The sequence below is a fragment of the Natrix helvetica genome (assembly GCF_964273705.1).
Source record: "Natrix helvetica genome assembly, chromosome: 2".
NCBI lineage: Eukaryota > Metazoa > Chordata > Lepidosauria > Squamata > Natricidae > Natrix > Natrix helvetica.
Window position 1 is genome coordinate 65,917,448 of NC_138552.1, and position 27,807 is coordinate 65,945,254.

General features: G+C 37.2%; 1 protein-coding gene across 1 annotated transcript in view; it reads right to left on the reverse strand.

The window, feature by feature from the left end:
- Window positions 1-27,807, reverse strand: part of AOPEP (aminopeptidase O (putative)) — a 236,328-nt gene that overhangs the window by 146,442 nt on the left and 62,079 nt on the right. Inside the window, exon 7 of the mRNA XM_081941620.1 lies at window positions 9,086-9,275. Coding sequence (XP_081797746.1) covers window positions 9,086-9,275 — 190 coding nt within the window. The remainder of the gene's footprint in view (window positions 1-9,085; window positions 9,276-27,807) is intronic.

A 27,807-nucleotide genomic window follows, 5' to 3' on the forward strand; every position in this document is an offset into this window, starting at 1 on the left:
ATTGAACAGTAAGGATTGTTATTTAAAGACAATTAAGGGTAACCTAAGCCAAGATATGGAAAAATGGAGAGGGAACATGAAATATACTTAGAATGTGAAATTATTGAGATTTAAAGACAGAATCACAAATTTGGGGCATGTAAGGATGCATAATTATATAAATATAATAATGGGAATAGCTGGGAATTGTAACCAGGTCTACATCTCGGCCAAAAATAGGCTGGGGGGGGGGGGGTTTAAAAACACAGTTACTATATATGTATACTTTTTTTCTCTTAAAAAAAAGGAGGAGGAAGATATATGTTAAAATTAAATATGTATATTGAAAAGGAATTATAAATACCATTAACATAAAATGGAGCTTGCTCAGAAGCTGAAATACGCCAAGTAAATGAGATGAATAGTGTGAAGTAGAGGAGAGAGGTAAGGGAAGAAAAGAGAGGTAGGAGAGAGGGCGGGGGTGGGGAAGAGGAGGAGAGAAAGAAGGAGCGGAAAGGGGAGAGAGGAAAAGGAGAGAAGAAGGGGAAGTAAAGAAGGACGACAGAGAGAAGAAAGGTGGTAGGGAGGAGGAGGAGAGAGGGAGAAGAAAATGATGGATAAGGTACAAAAAGGGTGTATGAAGAGCAGAAGAGCCAATAATTGTTTAATTGTTTTTGGGAGTTGAGGGTAAGACGAATTGATGTAAACATTTAATAATATAATACGATGTTGGCTACGTAATAGTATACATGTGGTTATATGTTATGAAAATGAAAAAATAAAACACTTTATATAAAAAAAATATTGAAGTTAGGAAATGTGACGGTGGATTTTAGACACATAAAACAAACATAAGAACCATTGTGGGGGAAATCCTGATGTTTGGGAATTTGGGCAACCCATTTCTCTCTCTCAAACTCAATCTAATCTTATGTAATGCTCTATAGGAGCAATGGAAAGGCTTGGTAGTTAGGAATTCTGCATGCTTTTGCCTTTTATTCAGTAATTGGCACTGAGGATGTCACTTATCTCCATTAGATATTTTGTTTCCTCTGAACATCTTTGGGAAGCTTTTAAGTAGGACATGAAAAAAAAATTTGTATGTTTGTCCTAACTTTCTAGGTGCTCCTAAATTTTTGAGACACTTCAGACATTATCTGTCAGATAAGTTCTTGCTAGCTGAGCCTTGATTTCAATTGCCTCTGACATTTTCCAAACGTTGCGATTTCCCCCCCAATGATTCTTGTATTTGTATTATGTGTCCAAAATGTTTAGACTTTAGCTGAATTATTTGTGTTTCCAGTGATCAATCTTGTTTTACTTTTTCTAATACTTAAGGAAAAACCTCTACACTAATCAGGAAAGTAAAGCATGAATAGAACATGGCTAAAAAGAAGTGACTCTAGGTTTATTGATTGTTTGGTTATCCAACTCCCAAATCACTTTGGGCAGCTTATAATTAGGAAAAACATAGAAAATATACACAGAGGCACACACAGAGAAACATATACACCTGTGGTGTTTTGCAATTTATTTTACTACTGGTTCACTCATGCGCACTTGCACGCTTGCGTGTCACTTTTGCGCATGCGCAGAAGCGTCCAGATGGGTAGGCAGAGCACTACAGGTTCGCCCAATCCAGGGAAAACCAGCAGAAACCCACCTGTGATATACACATAAAATATATAATAAATTAGTAGAGAAAATGAATCAAGGTAAGATCAACACAAAAGCAAAAGGCAAAAAAAGGAACTCTAGAATCATCCTATGTCCAAGGCTGGGTAAATAACCAAATCTTCAAATCTTTCATGAACAGTATAAGGGTTGGGAGTTTGGTAGACTCTCTGGATGAAGATAATTCCAGAGGGCAGGAATTCCATGCCAGACTTGGCATGTTTTCTAGGTGCCGCAACATGACATTTGCTTAATTGATAAGATCAAAGATTGGCAAAAGTGTGAAACAAAGCTGCATACTTTTCCCTTATTTACTCAAGGGAATATGCAGAATATATATTGAAGGAAACTCGTGGATTGGAAGAAGATTTTGAACCTATTGAAACAAACATCAATAACCTGTGCTATATTGACACACTACTCTGGTAGCTGAAAGTGCAAATAATCTGCAAGCTCTAACAATGAAAGTCAATGAAAAGATGCGGCTAAGCTTTAAAATATAACAAAACACAATACTAATGACAATATGTACAGAAACCTGGCAATGAAGATGCTGAAGGTGGATAGGTTTTGTATTTTAGGATCACCTATGAATAGTAAGATGGGACGAGGTGGCTCAGTGGCTAAAATGCTGAGCTTGTCGATGAGAAAGATTGGCAGTTCAGCGGTTCAAATCTCTAGTACGGCATAATGGAGTGAACTCCCATTACTTGTCCCAGCTTCTGCCAATCTAGCAGTTCGAAAACATGTAAAAATGCAAGTAGAAAAATAGGGACCACCTTTGTGTGAAGGTAACAGTGTTTTGTGCACCTTTAGCATTTAGTTACGCCGGCCACGTGACCACAAAGATGTCTTCGGACAGCACTGGCTCTTCAGCTTTGAAACAGAGATGAGCACTGCTCCCTAGAGTCAGGAATGACTAGCACATATGTGCGAGGGGAACCTATGAATAGTAAAGGCACAATCAAGAAATAGGCTGCAGACTAGCAGTTGGCTGGATAGCAATGAAAGCTTTGGGAAAAATATTCAGGTGTCAGGATGTATCTATATCTACAAAGATTTGAATCATGCAGAGAATGGTTTTTCCTATGGCACTCTATGGAAGGGAAAGTTGGAGTTTGAGAAAGGATCAAAGAAATATTGATACTTTTGAACACTGGTGCTGGAGAAGACCCTTGAGAATACCACGGATAGATAGCAAAGCACCAAACAAAAGGATCATACAGTAGAAGAAATCAATCTAAAGTTTTCACTCGAGGCATAAATGCCTCAAATTTATGATTTTTTGATACATTATGTGAAAACCTAGCTCTTTAGAGAAGGTTGTTAACTTGCAGCTCCAGGAATGAATTATCTGGTCCCTTTTCAGTTGGGTTTCAGACCAAAATATAGCACTGAGATAGCTTTAATCACACTTGTAGTTAACCAATGGCAAGACTAAGATGAGTGGTGCAGTCATCCTGACTGTTATTGTTTACACAAAGTCAGAAGACTCTGACATGCCAACTCCAGACAAATATTACCTCGGGAATCCAGAAATAATCAAGAGTCTGATCCTGATTCTACCAATATAGACTTGGATCACCCTGATATTGATTGGCTTGCCTTGGATTCAGCCACCAACATAGACACTTTTTTGTTAACAGTAATGTCTATTTCATTTAGTCTCTTAGCTTCTCATCCACTGTAAAATATCTGACATTCCTGTGATATAAGGTGCCTCTTTCTAGTGCATTTCAGTTCACTGATTCTCAGATGTCAGTTATCACTTTGGTATTGCCTTGGTTGTAAATGTCTACTTTGCCTTATTGGTAGAATGATGCAATGATATTTCCTTCTCTAATTCACAGTGTTTAGCCTGATTCCTCATTTATCATGATTGTCTTTCATTGGTGACCCTTCTAAGAAGTATAGCTTATAGCATAATTGGGATGTACAAGCATCCTCATAAACACAAGGTAGAAGTAGGTAGGAGTAACATCCTTGCTAAACGTTTAGAAGTCTGATTACCATATGTTTTGGAGTATAAGACGCACCAAGATATTGAAGAGACAAATTTTTTTAAACGTTTTTGCACTCCGCAGACCTCCCAAAAACAGTCCACTTATCGCAAAAATGGGCCCATTTTTTTTTCAAAAAAAGGGCACAAATAACCTTTGGGAGGCTTGTAGAGTGCTCCTGGGGAGTGGCTCCGCCCAAAATGAGCAAAAAATGGCCCGTTTTTCACAAAATGGGCCTGTTTTTGGTCAAAAAAAGGGCATGCATAGCCTTTAGGAGGCTTATAAAATGCTCTTGGGGATTGCGGGGAGGGGGGGGATTGATTTTCAGCCTCTTTTTTGAGGGGAGAAGGTGCGTCTTATATTTTGAAAAATATGGTACTTGCAAAAATAGATCAGAAGAACGGTGGGAAATTACCCCACTATTTATGAAATTACAAATGATGAGGAATCCACAATGATATTTAATCCCAATTGTTACAGGTGATTATGTAGAAATGAAATTACTATACAAGTGAATTAATAGAACTGATGTGTAAAGGCGATCAAATGTAGCTAACTCTACAACTTTCTAGAAATGGAATAGAAAGAACAATCCGCAGCCTCTCTCTCTTGCAGTCCTCAGCCAATTGTTTGCCAATTCCAAATTATCCTTCTGTGTTATTCAACTTTTTTTTTAAAAAAAAGAAAATGTAGAAATAAATGAGGTTAAGTTAAGCTTATAAAAATGTAACTGCTTTGTTGAAATTCAGAACTAACCCCCAAACCCAAAAGCCATGAAGGGAAGGGAAAAGGACAAAAATGTCTGACTTCCTTGGTAATAATATTCCGCCTTTCTTATGTTTCCTGAAACTCTAGATAACAAAAAATAAAAATAAAAATTGTAGGCTCCTAAAATAATAGGATTTGGCAACAGTGCTTTCTTCTTAGTATTTGACATGCCAAAAGATTGTGTCTTAGGATTCAATTTCTGGCAACTCCAGGTGAAGATGTAAAAGAATTTAATTTTAAAAAGTAAGAAATCTAGCACTGAGGATGTTATCTAGTTTTGGTAAAGAAAATCTGCAAGAAAACAACCAACTTCAAAGAGCACCAAGGACCCCTCACTTTAACCCTGAGCTACACATATTCGCCTTTATTGGTAAGAGATCTACAGCCATTCAGTGAAGATCAATCTCTCCCTATGTAGTGCCTTCTCTAGAAGTATAACTCCTGTTGGCTCTGAGTGGCAAGGCCATTATGGACATCATTTCCACTGTCAGTCTGATTCAGTAGATGGCAACTTTCCTGTCGATTGCAAATTGAATATAGCCAACCGTATAACATTTTTGCAAGAACAGCGCACAAAATTTAGACTGCATCAATAGAAATATCATTTCTGAATCACAGGGATTAATCATTTCACAATGATCACACCCAGTGGTGGTATTCAGCTGGTTTGGACTGGTTCAGGAGAACCAGTAGTGGCGACCTGCACGTGGGCCCGTCCACCTGCCCCCGCTCTATGCTGTCCTACTTAGCCACGTTTTCTAAGCCGCGTGCATGGGTTCAAGCTGCGTGCATGAGCAAAGCAAATGCATGGAAGGTGCGCATGTTCATGAAGCAAGCATGCGCGTGCACACACGCTCACAGTTTCAGTGCGCAGCGAACTAGTGATATAAGAATGTGAAACCCACCTCTGATCACAACCCAGCTCAAAGATTGGATTTAATGCTAGAAAAGGATTCGGACAACTGGAACAGTTCAGAGGACAGCAATGAGGATCAGGGCATTAAAAACTAAATCCTACAAAGAGCAATAGAACAACCAGAGAATGTTAAAACCTAGAGGGATATGATAGCTGTATTTCATACAGAAAAAGATCAGGATTTGTTCTCTATCCTTGCAGAGTGCAGCACACAGAGTAATGTGTTTAAGGAAAGAAGATTATGAAGGATCCTAACAGTAAGAGCAATTTGACAATGAAACTAATTACTCGGACAGGCACTTCCTTAGCTGGATGCAAGCAGATGCTTTAATATACCTTTCTCCATTGGATAGTGGATTGCACTTGATGATTCCTTGAAGTGTCATGATTGTATAGTTTTATCACAATATTTGGAAAAACCCAAAACATTTTGGGGTGCTTTAATTCTTGTACAACCAAAAATTAAGAGCTGCAATGTAAATGTTAAAATTAATTGCCTGGTAAAAATATCTCTAAGGAGGGATAGTTTTCTTTGAAGACTAAAAAAAAAGTTAATTGTGTATTCAAGACCTAGCACAGCATTTCAGTATAATTGTTTTATTATTCATTGTAGCCTTGAAAACCAAAAGATGTGGATGATTCATTCGAAAGCTTTAATTTTTTGTCCCACAACCCACAAGAATATTTATTGTATTATCTAACAATGAGTCGTAGGCCAATTAGTCAGCTTATAAGTGAACAAATGATTTTCCACTTGTGGTAAAGAATTTTCATGCCTTATTTATTCTCCATCCACAAAGATATATATACATGGTTTAGTTCGCAACAACTAAATTACCAACGTTAGACATAAAAGAAAGAATAAATAAAGAATAAATGCTCTTGAAAATCTCACAAATAATTTTTGGTCCCATTAAAGTATCAAATAAAACATTTCCCACTGATGGAAGCTAAACAAACCTGACCTTAAAACAGTTACAAAACATATAATTACATGAAATTTAGGACAGCTATCAACTAGAATATTTCCAAATAGATACCATTCCCCACCTCTTCCCAACAGTTAGAATCAGGAATCTTGCATGATGACAGGAATGGCTTAAGTCATTTATTTTGTTCTAGTTAAGTAGAATGTTGGTGAGCAATAAGCAATCTGAACATTCCAGGTGAACATTTGCTTCTTCATCAAGCGGAAAATCAAACAGGAAAAGAAGTTTCATGAAACATTGCAATTAGGAGTCAATGTTTATTGTACAATAATTAACCCTGGTCAAAGATGCCCAATGATTTTGGTCTGAGTGCAATTAACTATAATTTTGGGTACAGGCTTCATACATCATTTTCTTTTTAATCTATTGACCCACTAATACAAAGAGAAATGGGAGTGAACATTCCAGTTCATTATGCTACAAATCATAGTTTAAATGGTGAGGTCAACACATGATGATAAAGGATACTAAGAATATTGCACATCTCTCTTGACATTGTGATAATAGACAAGCACCAGAAGACAGGAGTGGCGATGATAGTGATGTCAAATGACAGCAACATCAGGAAGAGTAGAGAGGTTGGAGAAATACTTGGAAGTACCTGAAGAAAGAACTAGAAAAGATGTGGAAAGTACAAGCCAAGGTAGACAGTCATATAGGCGCACTTGGGGATGTGAATCCTAAGCAGGGAAAGTGGCTCCAACAGATCCTAGGAACAAAGTCAGAGTTCTCTGTCCAGAAAAGTACAACATTAGGAGAAGTTAAGATACTATATAGAATCCTCAAATTAAAATGGGAGCAAGAAGAGAATTTTGGAGAGAGGGTTAATCTGTGCAGGGTGGTGATGGGATTGTGCGTTTAAGTAGCGGTTGGTGTGTGTTTTTTTCTGGTAGATGGTGTGTCCTAGGGAGCCACTGGGTTTTTTGTAGATTAGGACATCCAGAAAGGGAAGTTGGTTGTTTGCTTCTATTTCCATAGTGAATTGTATTTTGGGGTGTAGGCTGTTGAGATGTGTGAGGAAGTTGTCATTTTTCTTTCCCGTGTGGCCAAATCACGAAAGTGTCATCAACATATCTAAGCCAGAGTTTGGGTTTGTGTTCAGATTTATCTAAGGCGTTAGTTTCAAAATGTTCCATGTATAAATTTGTGATGACGGGTGAGAGGGGTGATCCCATGGGTGCTCCTTCCATCTGTTTGTATCTTTGTCCATTATGGATGACATAAGCTTTCTTAGACTATAATGAAAGTTTCAATTTAATGTGTCAGAGAATTTTTATTTTTTTGCAACTGTGCCCATTTGCCCAGGAAAAAAAATAATTTCATTACTGCTGGAAAAGATCATCCCTATGGATTTATCTTTGGATAAATGAATATTTTGTGAGTAAAGTATAAGTAGATAAAGGTAATTCATTTTGCCAGGGTCTTCAAAAAATTATGTAGGATCCTCGGAGGACATTGAATAGAGCAAGTTCCTCATTTTAGAAACATGGCTGTCATGCAACATTACTCAGAGAGAAGATATACTCATATAACCCAGGTTGCTTTGAATGCTCAGAGGGGCTAAGCAGTAATCTTTTTATTTTCAGACATCTAGCAGCCTTGAAATGTTTTGAAGACAGGATGCTTGAACCATGAATGCCAACTGGGTGATTTGGACCAATCACAGAATTGTAGTTGTGGGGAAAATAGAAGGAAGAAAGTGTGTGTTCACATCCTTGAGTTATTTGTAAAACTAATAAAATAATTATTTGTAAAAATAATAAAAACAGGAAACAAATAAATAAAAGAAATATGAAGCTCAGTTAAATCCAGACATTAACTATGAGAACCTAGAGAGGAAGTTATTGTTGGGCATCATTGCTCTATTTTGAGAGGAAGAGCTTATAAAAAATGTATGTGTGTGTTCAAATATTGGTTAAAATGCTCATTTTTAACCTCAAGGTTCAATGCATCTTACCCTGATACTCAAATACTTAAAAAGACAAGCAAAAGACAAACTACAACACTTGGAATTTTCAAGCGAGATGCTGACAGCCCTGGGACAAAATCATACAATGGTAGTTCTCAAAGCCTGAATTCTCAATAAAAAATTAAAAACCGAATATAGCGTATGATATATGTCAGAGCTCGATTGGGTCAAATTAAATTTTATTTTAAACCAACATACAAAGAATACATTTTAGAAAACTTCATGCTATTGTGGTTTACTATCTTACAGTCAGCAGCGTTGTAGGGTAAACACTGCAAAAACGCCCTATTCTGAAAGGTTTATTCTTGTAAAGATAAGAGAATTGAATCACAGGATGATAGTGTGCTTCACTGTAAAGTTTACGAAGACATTCCTAATCAGTTTCTAATAAGTCTTCTTAGCCCATTTTGGCAAAAGAATGCTATGCGCAATTCTAGTCACAAAGTTTGTATTTATAACTTGGACAACTTTAAATGCTTGCTGGAGAATTGTGGGAGTTGAAATCCACACATCTTGCAAAGATTGGGAACACCAGTCTAGATGTATGATCTGCAATTAATGTAAGGTATTTTGTGTAGCCTAATCCAACAAAATAAATACTTTAGGACTCTAGAGTATATTATTATCGCATAAACTAATAGCAACAACTATGGCCCTTTTACAATTTGACTCACAGAATTCCTGAACCCACATGGTTATAACAAGTTATAAAGGGAGTACAGTTGCCTAGTCTCGGCATAAACTAATGGTTGCCCTTGGTTTTTTTCATTACGGATTATTCTAACTGTACCTTTTGTGCTGCTGACCAAATTGCATCTTCTAAGTGAGTAGCAAATCCTTCGCTCAGCCATTCTTCTGTCCAGTCACGTGCCCCTATGGCCAAACCAAACCAGGCATGAGCAATTTCATGGCACAGTCGTGTTCCGCAGAGGTTGCTTTCTCCAGATAATGTGCTCTGTGACAGGAAGATGATATGTGGGCTGCAAAATATGAATGAAGGAGAAAGTCCATTACAGAGCTGTGTTTACAGCAATACATACACTTTATCAGTCTTGTCTGCCTGTTATTACTATAAGCATGCTATGCCATGACAGCTAGCTCAGACTTTTTTAGGAATTAGGTTGAACTTTATGGTTTTCTGCCTGAGATTCCAAGAAAATATTCTGCCAAGTGTTTGTTTCACCAAATGTCTATTAACTCTAATAACTAACCCAAACCAAAGATTTGTATTTTTCAAATTACAAGGCCGATTTCTTTCAATGGAAGCATTTATACTTAAACAAAGGCTAGGTGTAAATGTAGTCCACAGATATTCTTATCTAAAGATCAAAACAACTACGGAAAGGGAAAAAAACAGAAAAGTGGACCTAGTAAAAAATGCTAAAAACTAAATACCAGAACAACAAATAAGAGTAAACTAAGCCTTCAGTAGCCCATAGTTTATAGTCCATATTATTCTTTACAGAAATATGCTTTTAAGATGACTGCTTGTGTTGTCAAAGAAGAAGAAATTGTCATTCCAGCAATAAGCTACCTGTATTTTCTCCTTGGTATTAATTCCATAAAATTATCTCTGTAAACAATGCAAAGGTTGCTTTGGATTGGACAGTCTTTGATATGTTTTTGGGAAAAGATGTCAGGTATCCATATCTGAGGAAAACTATAAGAACAGCTGCTAGTGTGGAAACTTTGGTGGAAAGTTTATAACACAAATCTCTATGATATTTACTAATACTAGAGGTGGATATGGGAATTATCCTAAGGATAGGAAGCCATACTCTGGATGGAAAATTGTCAAACAGATTGGCACCAGGTCAGTAAAAGAGTTTAAGCCGTATGCATTCCACTTATTTATTCAAACTATGGAGACTATTTACATAACGAGAATTAATTGGAAGAGGGTGAGTGTGGTTTTAAAACATCAATAACCTACACTATGATGATGACACTCTTGAATAGTTTAAAACGCAAATAATCTGCAAGATCTAGTAATGAAAGTGGAGGAACATAATAAAAATAGGACTTAAATTAAATGTATTAAAGGCCAAACTCATTACAACAGATATAACTGGCCTTACAATACTATGGGTAGTCAATAAAATGAACAAAAACTTTACAGGAAAGAACAATTCAGTTTTCACTTGCAACACACAGACACAGACACAGACACAGACACAGACACAAAAAAATAACAGGTTGGAAGAACAAAATAATCAAGTTAAGATGAAAAACAAAACAAAACATCAGCTCCACAAATCACTCAATCCCCCAAGGTCTGGCTGAACACAAAATTTTCTTTAAAATCATTTATTTGCCATTTTCTCACATCTAATACAAAATAAACTTATTGAATTAAAGTTAGAATGAAGTATGAACTGCAGACTTTCCTCACATTTAGTATTACATGTTAGATTAATCCTTCTTTTAATTTTACTAATGACATACTTTAGCACTAAACATGAAGTTAAAGTTGCTTTGCAGATTGGGGTTAAGCAGCATATAAATTTAATGATAAATATATTTCCTTTCCTTTCCTTGATGCAGTACTGCATCAAATACATATCTGTACTACACAGGTATTTAATGTATGTATGTCATAAAACTATAAAAAACTATAAAACTATAAAAGTTATAGAATCACAAAATGACAGAATTTCGGCAAAGACATATCTTGCCCAAAAATATGTACAGTATTTTTAAAATAGTATCCTTATCTAGTATTTCCAAATACTGTTGAAACAGTGTTTTAAAACTCATGCTATAATGCCCGTCACACAGAAAGAGGATCATGACATACTCTGCCACATTGTTTAAGAAACAAGTTTCAATTTAAGAAGTGAATTTAGCAACCTCAACATTCCATATGATAAGCAAGTTTCATTTTCCTCGCGTAAGTAATTGAGCTCTTATATTTCATATTTCAGTTTTTATTCATCTAGTTCGTATAAATCCATGCTTAAACATAGTTCTGGCTTCCTGAAAATTCTTCCTCAGCTAAATCAATATCATAGATCCAATTCTCCTAGCCTTTATCGCCCAGCCAGATACAAATAGCAATTGCTTTCAGTCTTAAATTACTTCTAGCTTCTAGTACTACCTGATGGGATTTATTCTGGTCAGATTATGCTGATTGCTTAAAGTTTCTATCGCTACTTACGGTAAGGTTTACACCAACTCTGGTCATCTCCCAGCAGGACTCCCTCAGACCAAAAAGCTTGCCCATTCCTCAGCACTGCTTCTGCTTCCTTCGGCCACTAACTTTTTCAATCTGTCAATAAGTAGTTCTCCCATAGCTTCCAAAATGATAGCATACCACATGCCTTAATAATAATGTCAGATTCTAGCCTATCTGATTACTTTACTAATCAGGCATTGTAATTACTTGCAGTCCTGATAGGTTTTATGGCACCTCTAGAAATAATGCTTGTCCGTGCAACTAGAGCACAAAACTTTCTGTACAATGCTAGGTTTAGTGAAGTGCTAATTCTTTAATCTGAATGTCAGTACTGGAAATCAGCCAAGCCTGCAGCATAACAGTAGGGTGTGTGTGTGTGTGTGGAGGGGGGGGGGTTATTCAGTTGTTGAATTTCAACATCTGGAATGTAGCCAGTTGGAAAAGTTGAGCCAAATTATTTCTTAAGGTGAGGTTTGACCTTATTTAGTTCATACCATATAAATCCAATAAAACAAACAAACAAATAATACCCTTTCAGCAAAGGGTAGGCTTAAGACTGATAGGCTCTTCTCTAAGGAGGTTTCAGGGTTCCAGACAATTCCTGGTATATAGCAAAATGGTTCAAAGCATAACTAACACTTAGTTTGTTTATGTAAATTCATTATAATCAATTCTAGCTCCAGTAACTTATTGCATCTTTATTTATTTATTTATATTTATTTAGTTTATTAAACATGTACGAGATAACAGATATAAGTATAAACATGGACGTGAACACAGAAAATGGGGACAAATAAATGGGGACAATAGGACAGGGATGGTAGGCACGCTGGTGTGCTTATGCATGCTCCCTTACACCTCTTAGGAAAGGGGTGAGGTCCCCGCTAGACAGTTTAAGGTTAAAGTTATTGGGGTTTGAGGATGTAACAACAGAGTCGGGTAGGGCATTCCAGGCATTGACCACTCTGTTGCTGAAGTCATATTTTCTGCAATCGAGTTTGGAGCGGTTTACCTTGAGTTTGTATCTATTGTTTGCCCGTGTACTGTTGCGGTTGAAGTTGAAGTAGTCATTGACCGGTAGGACGTTGTAGCAGACAATTTTGTGTACTACGCTTAGGTCAGACCTTAGTCGGTGTAGTTCTAGCTTGTCCAGGCCCAAAATTTCAAGCCTGGTGGCATAGGGTATTGTATTGTGAGCAGAGGAATGAAGTACTCTTCTTGTGAAATACCTCTGGACTCACTCAATTATATCTGCTAAAAAGGACAGTAAGCTGCAAATAAGTGCATTTTTTATTTTAAAATATATAGGGAAGGGTAAAAGGGTGTACAAATTTTTTTTTGCAGCTTCCACACTGGTGGCGAAAATCCCCCCAAGAAACTCACAGATTTAACAACCTTAAAAATAAAATATAAAAGAAAGCATCAGAACAAATTTAACCAATATTATCAAACATGTGCTCTACTATTTTTTCTTTGTTACTTTTTGTAGTATCAGCAATTACAATTATTCCAAATACATTCATTTTTGTGATCTAAGCCTTTTCGATATTGCTTCTTGTTCCCTGCCCCCCGGAGGGGCCTCAACGCCCCCCTTCCTTATCTTGCGTCTTGCTGTCCTTTTCTCTACTCCCACTAAATTCCTCCTCTGGGGGGGGAAAGATTCTTTTTAATAAAGGCTTCCGCCTCTTGAATTGTATTAATTCTGATCCTATTTCCCTCCCAGAAGACCATCATCCCCTCTGGTAACAGCCACTAAAACCAGACCCCCATGTTGTATAATTTTTTTGATAAGGAGGAATATTTCCTCCTTCTCTCTCTTATTTTTTTGGGGATCTGTTTGAGAATGGTGACTGCTCCTCTTTGTATTTCAATGGTCTCTCCCTTTGGGTCGCAAGCATCTCGTCCCTTGTGGATCTCCTGACAAATTTAACATGTACCTCTCTTGGAACGTTGTGACTTCTGGCATATGCTGAGTTTATCCTATATGCTAGATCCATATCCCACCATAATTGTTTCTTATCTCCCTTAACATAATCTGCTAAAATTGTGCTCATAATCTCTTTAAGATCTTCGTTTTCTTCCTCTGGCAGGTTCTGGAATCTAAGAAAAAAGGACATTCTTTCAAATTCTATTTTTGTCAGAAAATTTTCTACATCTGCGTTTCCCTTGCGTGTTGCTTTAAGCTCCTCCCCCAGCTCCGCCGCTCTCTCCTCCAACACCATAATTCTCTGCTTATTTCCAGCAATATGTTCTTTAATATCTCTGAGCTCTTCTTTAATCTCTGCCATTTCTTTCCTCATTTCATTCTGCCCCCTCATAAGTTCTTTAAACATTCCCGTAACAGATAGTTCCTTTGTGTCTTCTCCAGCCCCTCCTTTCTGCAACAATGAGGTGATCTTAGACTGTTGCATTGTGGGGCTGGGGGCAGCAGATGGGGGGGGGGCTGAGTGTGCCTTGCCCATCGGTGGTTTTCTTGCAGCCATTTACTAGGTTCAGAGATGCAAATCCTTTCCAGGGAAAATGGTGTCTGGGGATTCCACAGCGGAGCTGGCCTCAAAAGGCAAATAAAAGCAGGGAAACCCACAGTTCCAAGAGAGAGATACTCCAAGAAGTAATTCCAATAATCAAAGCTCAGAAGAGCCACATACAGGAAGAGGTCCCAGCTTCCCTTTGAGAGAGTGCATCAAACAATCCACTTTTCTTTACTTTCTCTTTGGGAGCAGTTTCAAAGGACAAGTTTCATTCATATGTAGACAAAGGAAGGAGGGCGGGCGCCATCTTGGCCCTCCCTTCCGCAGGGAGAGAAGTCACAAAAAGTTTTTTTTCCCTTTTTTTAAAGGCGAAGGTCAGCTTTAAAAGGTCAGCCATTCTCATTCACTGTCGAAGTAACTAATCAGTCATTATTCTCTCTCTCCGAGAGAGTCCCTTTAAATGCCGCTTATTCCGAGGGAGGGGGTAATAGAAGAACCACCCCCCTCTAATTTCCATTTCAAAAGCCAGAGCACACCAACTCACGCACATCTGTAGCTTTTTTTCAAAGTAAACAAAGAGCACCAGGTGGGATATGCACCTCCAGCCTTCAGCCACGCTTCTCCTTTGATATGAAACCTCCCAGGGCCATCCGGCGAAGAGGCGACATCACTCGCCCCCCCACTGCTCCCTGGCGCCTAGGCGAAGCTGGGAAAAACACTCCCACCGGCTGCCGCCACTGCGGGGGGTCCCAGCAAGCCGCCTTTCGGCAGGAGACCCTTCGCTCGAGCCTCCTGTGCTCCTTTCGGAGCCCGCCAAGGGAGCGATCGGCGGACTACACGTCCGTCACCATTCGGTCCCGGAAGCGGAAGGAAATAAGTGCATTTGTGTTAAACTTTAGAGAGTAAGGATATTTACAAATACCGCTAAAAATGAATTTTTGACAAGTTTTCCAGAATATGAGAAAGCAAAATTCTCTGGAAATAGTTTTATATGTGGAAAACAGGTGAAAGAGAAATCTAAAACCAAATGTGTTTAATTTGCTTCAGGAAGCCTAGATTTGAGGGTAAAACAATCCCAGCAGGAAATGTAAGTTATGATTGTCCACCCACATTTCATACTAAGCTTCTCTAAATTAATTTCCACCCAAAATTCTTCTCAGCTTCTAGTCTGTGCAAGTCTCATACAGCGGATCAGTTACATGCCATAATAGGCAGCTTCCTACTAAGTACATCTAAGACAGAGGTCGTACGTCTTAGATTTTATGACTTTTAAAACAAAGGAACTCCTATAGACAGCATTACATTTCTTAGAAAATGCCATCATGCAGGTATATGAAAACAATTTGTAAATAATATTTTTATTAAACACTACAATTAAAAATATAAGAACTAATACAAATTAAAAATGATATAAAAGAATGTGATATAAAAGAATATAAAGAAAAAATAGGAAGTGCACTAAAGGAAAAAAAGATTGGAAAAAGAATAGAAAAGAGAAAAAATAAGAATATAGTAAAGTAAAAAAAAAAATATGTAAAAAATGATTTCTCCCTTCACAAATATAGACAATTTTAGTAAATTCTCACCCTCTCTTAAAACAGGGATCCCCCAATCCTGGGCCACAATTTTTCTCTCTGGGAAAGCTCTGTGTTACCAAAAATCTCCCTTACTGTTCCGGCAGGTGCACATTCCAATATACTATCTCTTTGTAAAAAATAATTCAAAAAAGCAACATCTTCCAATGGAAAACATTTTTATGACTAATTTCAGAATCTTATTTCAAATCCATCTGCGCTCCTAGTAACTATGCAAAATTGATGTTCTAATCACCCTTTTACTTGGTTGGAATCCTTTAACTCCCAACTGCTCAACTCACTGAGCTGATCACAAAAAACACGTTTTCTAGAATCTACTCATGAGGAGCAGCTTTTCTGGAGGATACGAGGGCAACTTCTCACCATTTTTGGATTTCATCTGCCAGAATTCAGTATCTGACCATCAATCTTCATTGCAATGCCATCCCTGCTCCTTCAGAAACATCTAGTTTGACATTAATCCTATTTGAAACTACAAATGTTGAGGGAAAGAACTACATTGCCTTTTCTTGATATAGTGAAGTTCCATAGGACTACCCTGCATTTCCTCAAAATTGATATCATGAACCATAGAAAAAGAACCACATAGTTCAATGCAGTGTAATATATGGATCACACAAGTACAAGCTACAAATGTATATAGGTGTCTTCTTTCCATCCTTTCAATAAAATAGAAAAAAAAAGGTCCTTAAGATATTTCCAAGATGCAATAATCCATCTTCTAAAAACCTCTTATTATCCAACCCAACCCTTTCCTCAAAAATGTATGAACACCCACACTTCTCCTTAAACAAGTTTCTCTCTTGGCATCTGCTTGCACAGCCATGTTTGAAAAGCTATGGTTTCAACTTGCTGAAAATACACACACCCAGTAACCAAAAAACACATGCATCCATAATCCACCTCCCACTCAAAAAAAATCAGAAAAGAGGGTCAGATTCTGTTAAAAGAACTATCGCAAAAGACACTACATGAGACTGAAACATTAACAAAGGAATAGAATCACAGAGAACAAGCAGCAAGAATAAACAGCACCTCCCCTAGACTCTACCCAAACTACCGTACGTCAAATTATGAAGAATAAAAAGAAAGTACCAAGGGGGGAAAAGCACAGAAGCTAAAACACATAATGACACTCCCTTTTAGTACAAAACTCCCCACTGAGAGGACTAACTATACAACTTGGGGTACTGCTTTGGATACTTTTAAGTAACTGACCCCTAACTGTGGTCTACACAGCACTACAAAGAAACGGCCCAGAATGGATCAAGTAAATAACATTCCAGACATACTGCTGGCAGCCTTTGGGCCATTTGGCTGAAACTGAACAGAGGAATTTAGGGACTAAGAAATAGACACACATAAGGAGTTTGCACTTTTAAGTGTATCTTGTATGGCATGGGGAAAAAAGTTAAGCTAAGCTTATATTTTCAGTTTCTTGATTCACAGTTCTTGGATTTAAGCAACAAGAAAAGTAACACACTATCTGTTATACTGAGACAAAAGAAGCAAAATTATAGGGATGTAGCATATATGAACTGCCCAAAAGTTTGATCATCAGAAGAAAATTTAATTTTAAGGCATCCGCTTCATCCTGCAGTCCATGCAGCCACATGGTCTGATTTGGGCCCAAATCTACTACTGGTCTCCCACCCTGGCCCCACAAAGCTATTCTCCACCCCCCCGCCCCAAGGATCCCTCTCTACTAATTCATACAGCTCAGTGGTGGGATTCAATTTTTTTTTACTACCGGTTCTGTGAGCGGGACGTGATGCGGTGTGTCGGGTGTGGCAGGGGAAGGATACTGCAAAATACCCATTCCCTCCCCACTCCAGGGGAAGGATACTGTAAAATCTCCATTTCCACCCCACTCCAGAGAACGATACTACAAAATCCCCATTCCCTCCCCACCCCACCAACCTGCTTTCCAGCTCTGTTCTTCTGTGCACGGCAACAAAAGAAGATTAGCTGGGACTCCGAAGGAAGTGAATAGATTGGGGGCGGGGCGAGCCAGAGGAGATATTTGCCAGTTTTCCAAACTATTCAAAATTTCTGCTACCGGTTCTCCAGAACCTGTCAGAACTGGCTGAATACCACCTCTGATACAACTTTCCCAAACCTTTTGCTTTAATTTACTGCCCTAAAAAAAACCCAAAGAGATTCAAAATCTCCCTCAGGACTTTGTAACCTTCATATACCCACAGCAACAGGTTGATTGAACCATTGCTAAGGCCTGTGCCAACCATACATATCTGGCCTTGGTACCATAACAACAAAAAGAAACCCCCTCTAGTCAATCCACTTCCATCTACTGTAGTTTTTAAAAGTCACTTACTGCTTCTTTTCATTTTTGACTTTAATTGAAATATTCCCTCTCCCCACCACCACTATCATGAGGTTTCTTTCAAAGTGACATTTGTCCTTCAACAGCATTGGGAATTCTCTGACTTGTTTATTTTTTAAATTCTTCTTTCCACTTTTCTAAACGCTATAGAGTTGTTTATCAGGACACCTTGTCCTTCTGTTGTTGATGACTTAGTTAATTATAAATGGATAAATTTGCTGACAGTGAATTAAAAAGGTCTTGGAAGTATTACTGAGTCCTTCTCAGATTGTTCTAAGAAATATTTGATCGTTCTGGTTTGGTATAAAACAAATTCTGGAGCAATCTCATACTGAAGTTATGGGTTGAGTTGGGGAAAAGCAGTATGATTGTTGCCTTTTGTCATCTTCAACTACTGTTGCCATTCACCCTTCATCTTTCAAGCACTTGCTTTCCCCTCCTTCCCCTTGGTTGTCACTATGATGTGAAAATAGGGCTAAGGGATACTTGAATTTATATTCCTACTCCCTGCTTCAACAAAGCCAGCAAGAAGAATCTATAGTATTCGATTATACTGTTTCCTTTATGTATAAAGAATCATGGTTTCCCATAACCATTGCTGATAGAGTTAACGGCATGAGTCTTGCTTAAGAGTTGACTAGAGCTTTTTGCAAAATACAGTTTCTGGTTCATATGTAATCACAATCAAGAACAGGCCCAATGAAACTATTGACAGCTGAGTTGTTCTCCTAGCTGCCCTGGAGTGAAGAAGAAAAAAAATATGCGATTTTCCTTAGGTTCATGGAAGCTTATGTAGCCAAATATGACTTGACTACCATGTTTTCCAGATGGAATGTTGGCCTCTCCCAACATTCTTTTATGGATCAAATTAAAACTTCCTTTTAACACTGAAGAGAATATAATGAGTGTCATTAACTTGTTACTTTGGTTAAAGTCAAAACAAGTATGATTATGATTTGACCAACTATTCTGAAACTTGGGAGAGCCTCAGGGTGCTATGTTTTCACAGTTTGTAACACAGCATGAACCCAAATTGCAAAACTTCAAAAACAGGCCAGAACAGGTTGAAGGGTAGAATAAAAAGAACTGAGAACCGCACCTTGTTTTTAAATATATATATATATGTGCATGCATATTTGTGTTTGTGTATACACATTTACATATGCATAATAATAGCTACATATAATATCCCCCCCATCTCTCTCACTGGAGAAGAATCTAATGCTGGGAAAGATTGAGGGCAAAAAAAGAAGGGGACGACACGGAATGAGGTGCCTGGATAGAGTCACCAAAGCAGTAGGGATGAGCTTAAATGGACTCCAGAGGATGTCAGAGGACAGGAAGGCCTGGAGGAACATTGTCCATGGGGTCGCGATGGGTGGGACACGAGTTTGCAAACTAACAACATCTATCTATCTATGCAATTTCTCACAAAAATAGTAAGGCTTCACATTCTAGAATGGTAAGTCTTCACATTCCAACTCCTTCAATAGCAAATTAGAATCTAAATTAGTATCTTTGGGATTTCTTTTCTACAAATGAAATTATGACTTTCATATCTCATCTATTCTCAGTGTTCTTTGCTTCAAAAAATAGACTTAAAACCCTAATTAGAACAGACTATGAAAAACTGACAACTAATTCTCAGATTCACTTTTCTGATTTAATAGATAGAAAACTCAACAGTCCTCTAAACATACATTGGGGATGCGGTGGCTCAGTGGCTAAGATGCTGAGCTTGTCAGTTAGAAAGGTTGGCAGTTCAGCAGTTTGAATCAGAGGTGGGTTGCTTCCAATTGGGCCTGGTTCGGCCGAACCTATAGTGGAATTCAGGCTTGGGTCGCAGAACCAGCAGCAACCCAGGCCTGCCATGCACCTGAACCAGTTCCCTCACTGCCGCTGGGCCGCCGCCATTTTGTTTCTAGTGACTGCATATGAGCAGTTCACTGTAAATAGTTCTGCGCATGCGCGAACAAATTAGATTGAACAGTGCACACACACGCTGTGCCCACATGCGCAAGCATTGCAAAACAGTAGTAAAACCGGCAGCAACCCACCCTTGTTCGAATACCTAGCATTGTGTAATGGAGTGAGCTCCAGTTACTTGCCCCAGCTTCTGCCAACCTAGAAGTTTGAAAGCATGTAAAAATGCAAGTAGAAAAATAGGGACCACCTTGGTGGGAAGGTAACAGCGTTCCGTGCGCCTTCAGCTTTTAGTCATGCCAGCCACATGACCATGGAGACATCTTCAGAGAGCGCTGGCTCTTTGACTTAGAAATGGAGAGAGCACCGCCCCTATAGCCGGGAACAATTAGCACCTTTACCTTAAACATACATTAATGTTTAACTGTGAAATCAAATTAATTCAGAGAACATATAAGACTTCCAACAGGATTGAAATGTTTACTGAAGATATGTTATAGTAATTTCTTCCATTTTCTTTGTGTGTCTTAGGTATTTCATTTTTCCCAAATATTACAGAATGTTTGTGATCACTCAAATCAACATTTTTCCTGAAGCAGTTCTGAAAGGCAGATTCAAGAACATCCTCCACAATTAAGGAATTTGTTCTTAAAATTATGATAGAATTAAAACACTACTGCACATTACATTTTACTTTTATACAGATAAATGCAACAGTTTTGCCTCTAATTAAAACTATTCCCTGATGAATTTAATGTTAGATATGTTCTAGATGTCTAACACACAAACATCACAACCTAAAATAGTAGTTATTTTACAAAAAGCAGAATGTTTATCCCCCCAAAATTTTAGTTACCTGGTCATAGTATATTGAAAATTATATGTGATATTTCTTTACTTTGTTACATTTTGGTCTGTGATTATAATTCATTTAGTATTCATCTAGTTTAAATTTAATTCATATACAGAGACTACAACAGTTTAACTCAATGAAAATTAGCTTTCTTTAAGTCATGATTCAAGAGTCACGCGATGAACAGCTGATGTAAGTTTGAAAACTAATCATGCAAGGGGAAAGAACAGATTAACTACACTATGTCATATTTTGCAAACTTTTTTTCTTTTTTGAATTCTGGCTTCTTTATGAGATTTTTTTTTTGCCACTTTTTTTTTAATTTTCAAAACAAACATAAAGAACCTTCTTCTTTACATACTGTAGAAAGTGTATCAGTTGGTTACAAAAAGCTTTCGTGCATCTCTTCCACCGTCATCAAGTTTAGTTCATATTAACTCAAGTATTTTAACTCAGGTGTTTATACATGTTACCATCATCATACCTCCACTTTTATTTGACTATAATTATTTAAATGTCCTTCATCATGAAATATACCAAAATTTAGTACATAACCACATACTGGCATTTTATTTCTATATCTAAAATCCTCCATTAACATTGAATCCTTATGTCCTATTCTAGCTAAACATCCGTAATATTTAATAACAAAATTTTCTAATCCTCCTTTCGAAATCACTGTTTACAATTTGCATTCAGTTTCCTTATATTATACCCATACATATATATGAATTATTATCATTATCCTTTCTTTATTTGACTATATCCTATATCATAACATTTCCCCCCTAATAATCAAAACTTGACTGTGTCTAATTTAATTCTTTTTTATTGTTATTATTATTATTAACCTTTACATATAATCCAAAAGGATTTCTAGCCTTCCCTTCATGGTTATCATTCAATATTCATATCCAGTTATTGCTTATCATAACACTACACATTGTATACATTATTATCATTATCAATTTTTTATTTAACTATACCTATTATCACTAAATTTCACTAAGTTTAGCTAGTTTTGAATTATACTCTTCCATCTATCAACCTGTATCTTTCCAATAACAAAACACTCTCATATCTTCTGCCATTTGTGGAACTAGGCTTTTAAACATTTTCTTAATCAGATCTGTGTGGATTTCTCTTAGCAACTCCTTGCTTGTAAAATCTCTCATGTACTCTTGATGCCCTCTTTCTGTTTCCTTGTTCAGCTTTTCTTTGATTGTCAGCCATGTTATCAATATTTTTGCCGATAAGATTCCATAGTCCATAGGTTCTTTAATTTTCTCTTCTTCTTCTATATCTTGCCCTCTGGAATAAATCTCCTCTCCATTTAATTCCTCTTTCGATATTCCATTCTTTCTTTTTTCAAAAATAGACCAATTGCCCTAGATGTCAACGGGTTTAATCTCTTTATATTCATCTTGCACTTCAGTTTTTTTAGTTTCAATCACCTCATTTTGTATTTGATAAACATCCTCGATTTTTTGTTCCAAGTAATCCAGTTTTCTTTCCATTCTCTCCTCTGTATTTCATAATTTTTGCAATTCTGAAAATATTCCTTGCAAGTTTAAAGCTTCTACATTCTCCTGAGTTGCCATATTATCATACAGTGCTGCTCTTGCTTGGAAGGTCAACAAGATTAAAGCATACGTTCACAAAGACTGTTGTTTTCACTTTGAGTGCACTTCAAAGGGACATGTGGCCCCCTTACCCATCACTCTGTAGCCAAGCCGCAAGTCTAAACAAAGAAAGTTCCACCTGAATACACAAACTCCGTTCAAGAAAACCTCCCAGCATTCGAGCAGCGCAGTGCTGTTAAAAAGTTTATTTTTTGTAACTATTTTATATTTCAAATTGAAAAAAGTAATCCGATCTTTAAATGAGTTTTTCTAATGAATTAGAAAAGTATCCACAACAATGAGAGGAGAAAACTTTGTTCTATAGATCACGGAGAGTCACAAAGAAAAGGTAGAAGAAGAAGACTTGATCCGTCCATTTTAAAAAGCTTGTAGAGATTCCGTCCATGTAAAAAGCATTTTAAAAAAAAGAGATAACCACTGTCCAAAACCTTCTATTCTTCAATTTAAATTAATTTTTACGTTTTTATAGGCAGACTCTTTTTTAAAACAATAAAAATTCCTCACCAGCTGTAAACACTTTCTCTTTCCATATCCTCCGTTTTGGAGCCGCCCCGACTTCGTCAGCCTTGGCTGGATTTTTTGTTGCCAGCTTGAAGAACTTCTCTTGATTCTTTCAGGGATGTTGCGATATCCCCAAAATCAGCAAAACGTATTCTTCCTGTTCACCGTCTCTTCAGGACGGTTTAGGTCCATTGGACCACCCAGTGACGAACGTATTGGCTGTGGTCTCAGAGTATTGAGACCACACAACCATATCATCGTGATGCTGGCCCCGCTTCTCCTTCTTTATGAGATTTTTATTTGCTGGGGAATTGCAAGATATTGAAATGAAGTATTAGAAGGACATTAAGCAGGGTGTCAGGTAGACAGTTATCTGTTGGAAAATACATGTAGTCCTCGACTTATAACAGTCTGTTTAGTGACTGTTTGAAATTGCCCATCTGAACAACATGTGGAAATTAAGCAATTACAGCACAGGAAAAGCAATAGCGTTAGAATTTGAGGTTAATAGCATGCACCTTTATCTATATTCACAGCTTTAGTGAGAATGTGAATTTACTTCACCTTGATTGGGAAGAACCCATTTTCTACAAAGAGTAACAACATCAAATGAAAACAAAGTGTTATCCTGACTATAATCAAATTTCTTTGAATCTAAACCAGTGGTTCCGAACATGGAGCCCATGCCCCCACAGGGGAACAATTTGATTTTTAATGGGAGCAATTTGAATCTTGTTTAAACCAAATTAATGGCCTTTTAGGCTTTCTCCGCATGAGTAAGCTTCACTTTTTGAGTAAAGTAAGAATTATATGTCATGTTTGTGTTTGTGTGTGTGTAGGGGGATTTTAAAGATGCTTAAGTAGGGCATGGCCAAAAAAAGTTTGGGAACCACTGATCTAAACGGTAGTCAAAAAGATGTTTTCTAGAAGAAAAAGTTACAATATAAAGAAGCAAATTTAAAACATTCCTTATTTCAGGCATATGATTCACTTCGCAGTTAAGGAAGTCATTTCTGTAACGCTTGTTTTGAAATGTTAACTCTAAGCTTTAAAACTGTGCCTTCTATTCCAATCAGCAAGAGTATTTTGGTTTCTAAGTTAGTATCTTTGGATATTGCACATCAGTATTCCTTCCCTTGGGAATTCTCAGGTAACATTTCTCTTCTTATCACTTCGAAGTTTGAGTACTAGTTTATCTTTCTTTGCTTCAAAACACCTGATCTTCTCAATCTAAGCAAGCAATGATTGTATAGATTGCCATAGTTTATCATAATCTGAAAGAGTGATGGAAACCAGTTTGCAAAGCTATCCTAATCTGAGTTGGCATGGACCTACTTCAAGCAGACAGCATTTACCTTTTTCCCATAATGGTCTATGGTTGTGTGCTATACTATAATGGCAATCTAGACTATCATATCTTATATGTAAATCGACTCATACATTAATTTACATGAACAGTTTCCTAAGCATCTACGTAGTTCCCTTCAGAAGACAAAAATGGAAAAAGAGTTAGTTTTTAAAATATCTTTTCAATTTATTTCTGATCCAGAAATAGCTCCTTATTTATTAGGTGAATATTCCATGTGACCGAACAAACATAACGGGTAGAATCCATTTCCTTTTAGCAATGCTGTGCAAAAACTAATCATAGATTAATGGTTCCCTTAAATCTAAGGCAACATTTAAAGAGAGTCCAGACAATCCAAAATTTTGGCATTAGTTAGGAAGAAAAACACATTACAATTACCCTGTATTTCTATGATTCGTTTGGCAATTAGCAAAATAGCAAGCCAAATTATCACGATGCATTGTAACTGCATGTCCTTTTTCATACCCTATGCCAGATAAGACGATTAATCTACCAAACTTATACATGACTACACAGATTTATGTAGTGCTCTATTAGGGCTTCTAATAAATTACCTCTGGAGATACTGCACTTAAAGAGAGTGGTGAGGTGGCCTAGAGGTGGAGCTTATGCCTTACAATCAGAAGGCTGTGAGTTCGATCCTGAACTAAACTCTGCACTGGCAACAGGAAGGGCATCCAGCCAGTAAACACTCTGCTAGCTCCATTCAACTGCCCAGACTCCAACCCACAAGGGATTATGAGGTCGTTAAAAGAAGATGATGATACTGAACTTAAAGCACATGGCAATTTTTTATTGCAACAGATCCAGCTCAATAGATTTTTGTGGTTGCTAGTTGCAAAGTCGTGTCAGACCCATCACAACCCTATGGACAACGTTCCTCCAAGGCTTCCTGTCCTCTACCATCCTCTGGAGTCCATTGAAGCTCATACCTACTGCTTCAGTGAATCCATCCAGCCACCTCATTCTCTCTTGTCCCTTTCTTTTTTTGCCCTCAATCTTTCCCAGCATTAGGCTCTTCTCCAGTGAGTCCTTCCTTCTCATTTGGTGGCCAAAGTATTTGAATTTCATTTTCAGGATCTGGCCTTCTAAAGAGCAGTCAGAGTTGATCTCCTTTAGGACTGATCGGTTTGATCGCCTTGCAGTTCAAGGGACTCGCAGGAGTCTTCTCCAGCACCATAGTTCAAAGGCTTCAATTCTTTAGCAGTCAGCCTTTCTTATGATCCAACTTTCACAAGCAATACATTGCAACTGGGAAAACCATAGCCTTGACTAGGCAGTAATCCATGAAGAGCCTCAATAGATTACTTCGGTTTAATATTAATTTTTTGAAAATATGCAGGCACTTAAAATAAAGGGAGAATTTGACTTATAACCATTCATTTAGCAATTGTTTGAAATTTACAGAGGCATTGAAAAAAAGTGACATACAGACAGTCCTCTGACTTAGCAGCATAGCCATGGTCATGTGATCAAAATTCATGCGCTTGCAACCCACATGTATTTTGGAGAATTGCAGTGTTCCAGGGTCGCCACTAGTGAGTTTCCCAGCTTTCGACAAAAAAAGTCATTGGGGAAACCAAATTTGCTTAAAGACTGCATGGTTCAGTTAACAACTGAAGCGATTTGCTTAAAACCATGGGGAAAAGTCCGGGTGCATACTGACTTAGCAATTTTCTTGCATAGCAATGGAAATTCTCATTCTAGTTGTGGTTAAAAGTCAAGGGCTACCTCTAACTACAGAGATACATACTTTTTCTTATTTTATTTAAAAAGAAAGCTCTATTTTGATTTAAAACATATTATTGTTTTTCTGTATGATATAAGATTCTAAGAAAGCTACATATATGGTATAAGTCACCAACAACACTAAAATTGTCTATTCCATTACAGAAGCATGCTTCATGCTTTACGTTTCCAAGTTGTTGATAAACATAAACAGTCCTGAACATAGTTTTTAATTCAAGTCTGACATTCACCATTGTGGACAATGGGTGAATGCTATTATTTATTTCCCGATAGCTTTCCTTCGTAGTTTTTTTACTAGACTCTCTTCTATATTTGGGGGGGGGGGGGTTTAACCTATGTAATCATAGTATTGCAGAGTTTATTGCTGTAAACAATAAAAGAAAATAATATGCTAAAAAGAATGCTAGATATAAGATCAATTCAAGCTAAAACCTGGACCCCTGCTAAGAATTTAAACAATGCTTTGTAAGTTTAAATTACAGGTTTGGCAACCTTAAATGTAGCAGCCTGACTACTAACAGCCAGAAACACATCTACAAGAAGATAACTCAATCTTTCAAGATCTGAACCCCACAAGTTTCTCTACCATCAATATTTTGATCCTGCTCTCCCTGTAAATGGGTCACTGAAGGACACAATGATAATGTCCTCAATTACCTCTACAGTTATAGCTAGTAGCCTTTCTCCAAGGAAAAAAACTATACAAAAAACCAGCAATAGATCACAATTAAGAAATGTTTCCTATTTGCAGTCTTTGTTTCATAGCATTAATTCCACAAGTCTACTAACAATCGTAAGGTGTATAAACTTCTTATGCAGGTCGGATGTATAAACTCTTAGAAACTTAATAGTCAGGAATATGAGCTTTTTACGGATACAGAATTGTCTCTAGTTTAACTTTTATCAACCTAGCATCCTCCAGTTGTGTTATGACTGTAATTCCTAAAATCACGTCCCAATTTTGACACACTGCACATGCGCAGAAGGTCCTTTGCACACACTTATATTTGCGAACCAGTAGCAAAGATAAGTTGATTTCACCCCTGCCCCAAACTATTCGCAATTTCAATTCCAATACATCTGTTTCAATTACTGTTTCAACCCCTTGCATGACTTTAGCAATTTCCAGTCTTTGTTCTCAACCTAGAACTGATGTAGAATAAAAGCTAATCAGAAATACTGCTATAAATTATTTGTAACCCTGGAAAAAGCTTTTAAAAGCAAAGAAACAAAAAATGAGTAGGAGTAGTCGGTATCTCAGCTGCACAAAGTTCGTTTCAACTTTAAGAAACCGTTAGAAAAGTATTATCATTGTCAAACTAATTTTTTCTCGTTTACTTCACCTTGAAAATCAGGCAATAATACCTTGTTTTCAAGAAAAGCAGATATTTCTTATTATTAAGTTAGTTCATATGTAGTTAACCTTTATTTTTATGCTAGGGTATATTTCAGTAAGTAGATTGGAGTACTGAATCCTCCACCTGCTTCATTATGGCCATTATGCATAGCTGATTGAATTGTCTTCAGACTTTCAGGCTTATGGGGGAGAAAAATCAGAATCTAATAATCAGATGTCTTTTTTCTGTGTAAAACAAGCAATACAACAATGTATCTCAATGCATCTCAATATGCAAATATTTTCTAAGAACACAATCAGTTTCTTATACCCTCATTCTAATGTATCATACTTTTTAAACATCTACCTTAGACATCCTCTGATTTTTTTTATAATAAACCAATTTTGCAATTATGTTTTACTCATCTTTGGATTTATCTGCTTCTACAAACCATATGCAAACTGCACAGGGTGCAAAATAGAATGCTTTATATTTACTGAATGAACATTTACTAATTCTCCTTATTTGGGAGATACATGTTAACAAAAAGAA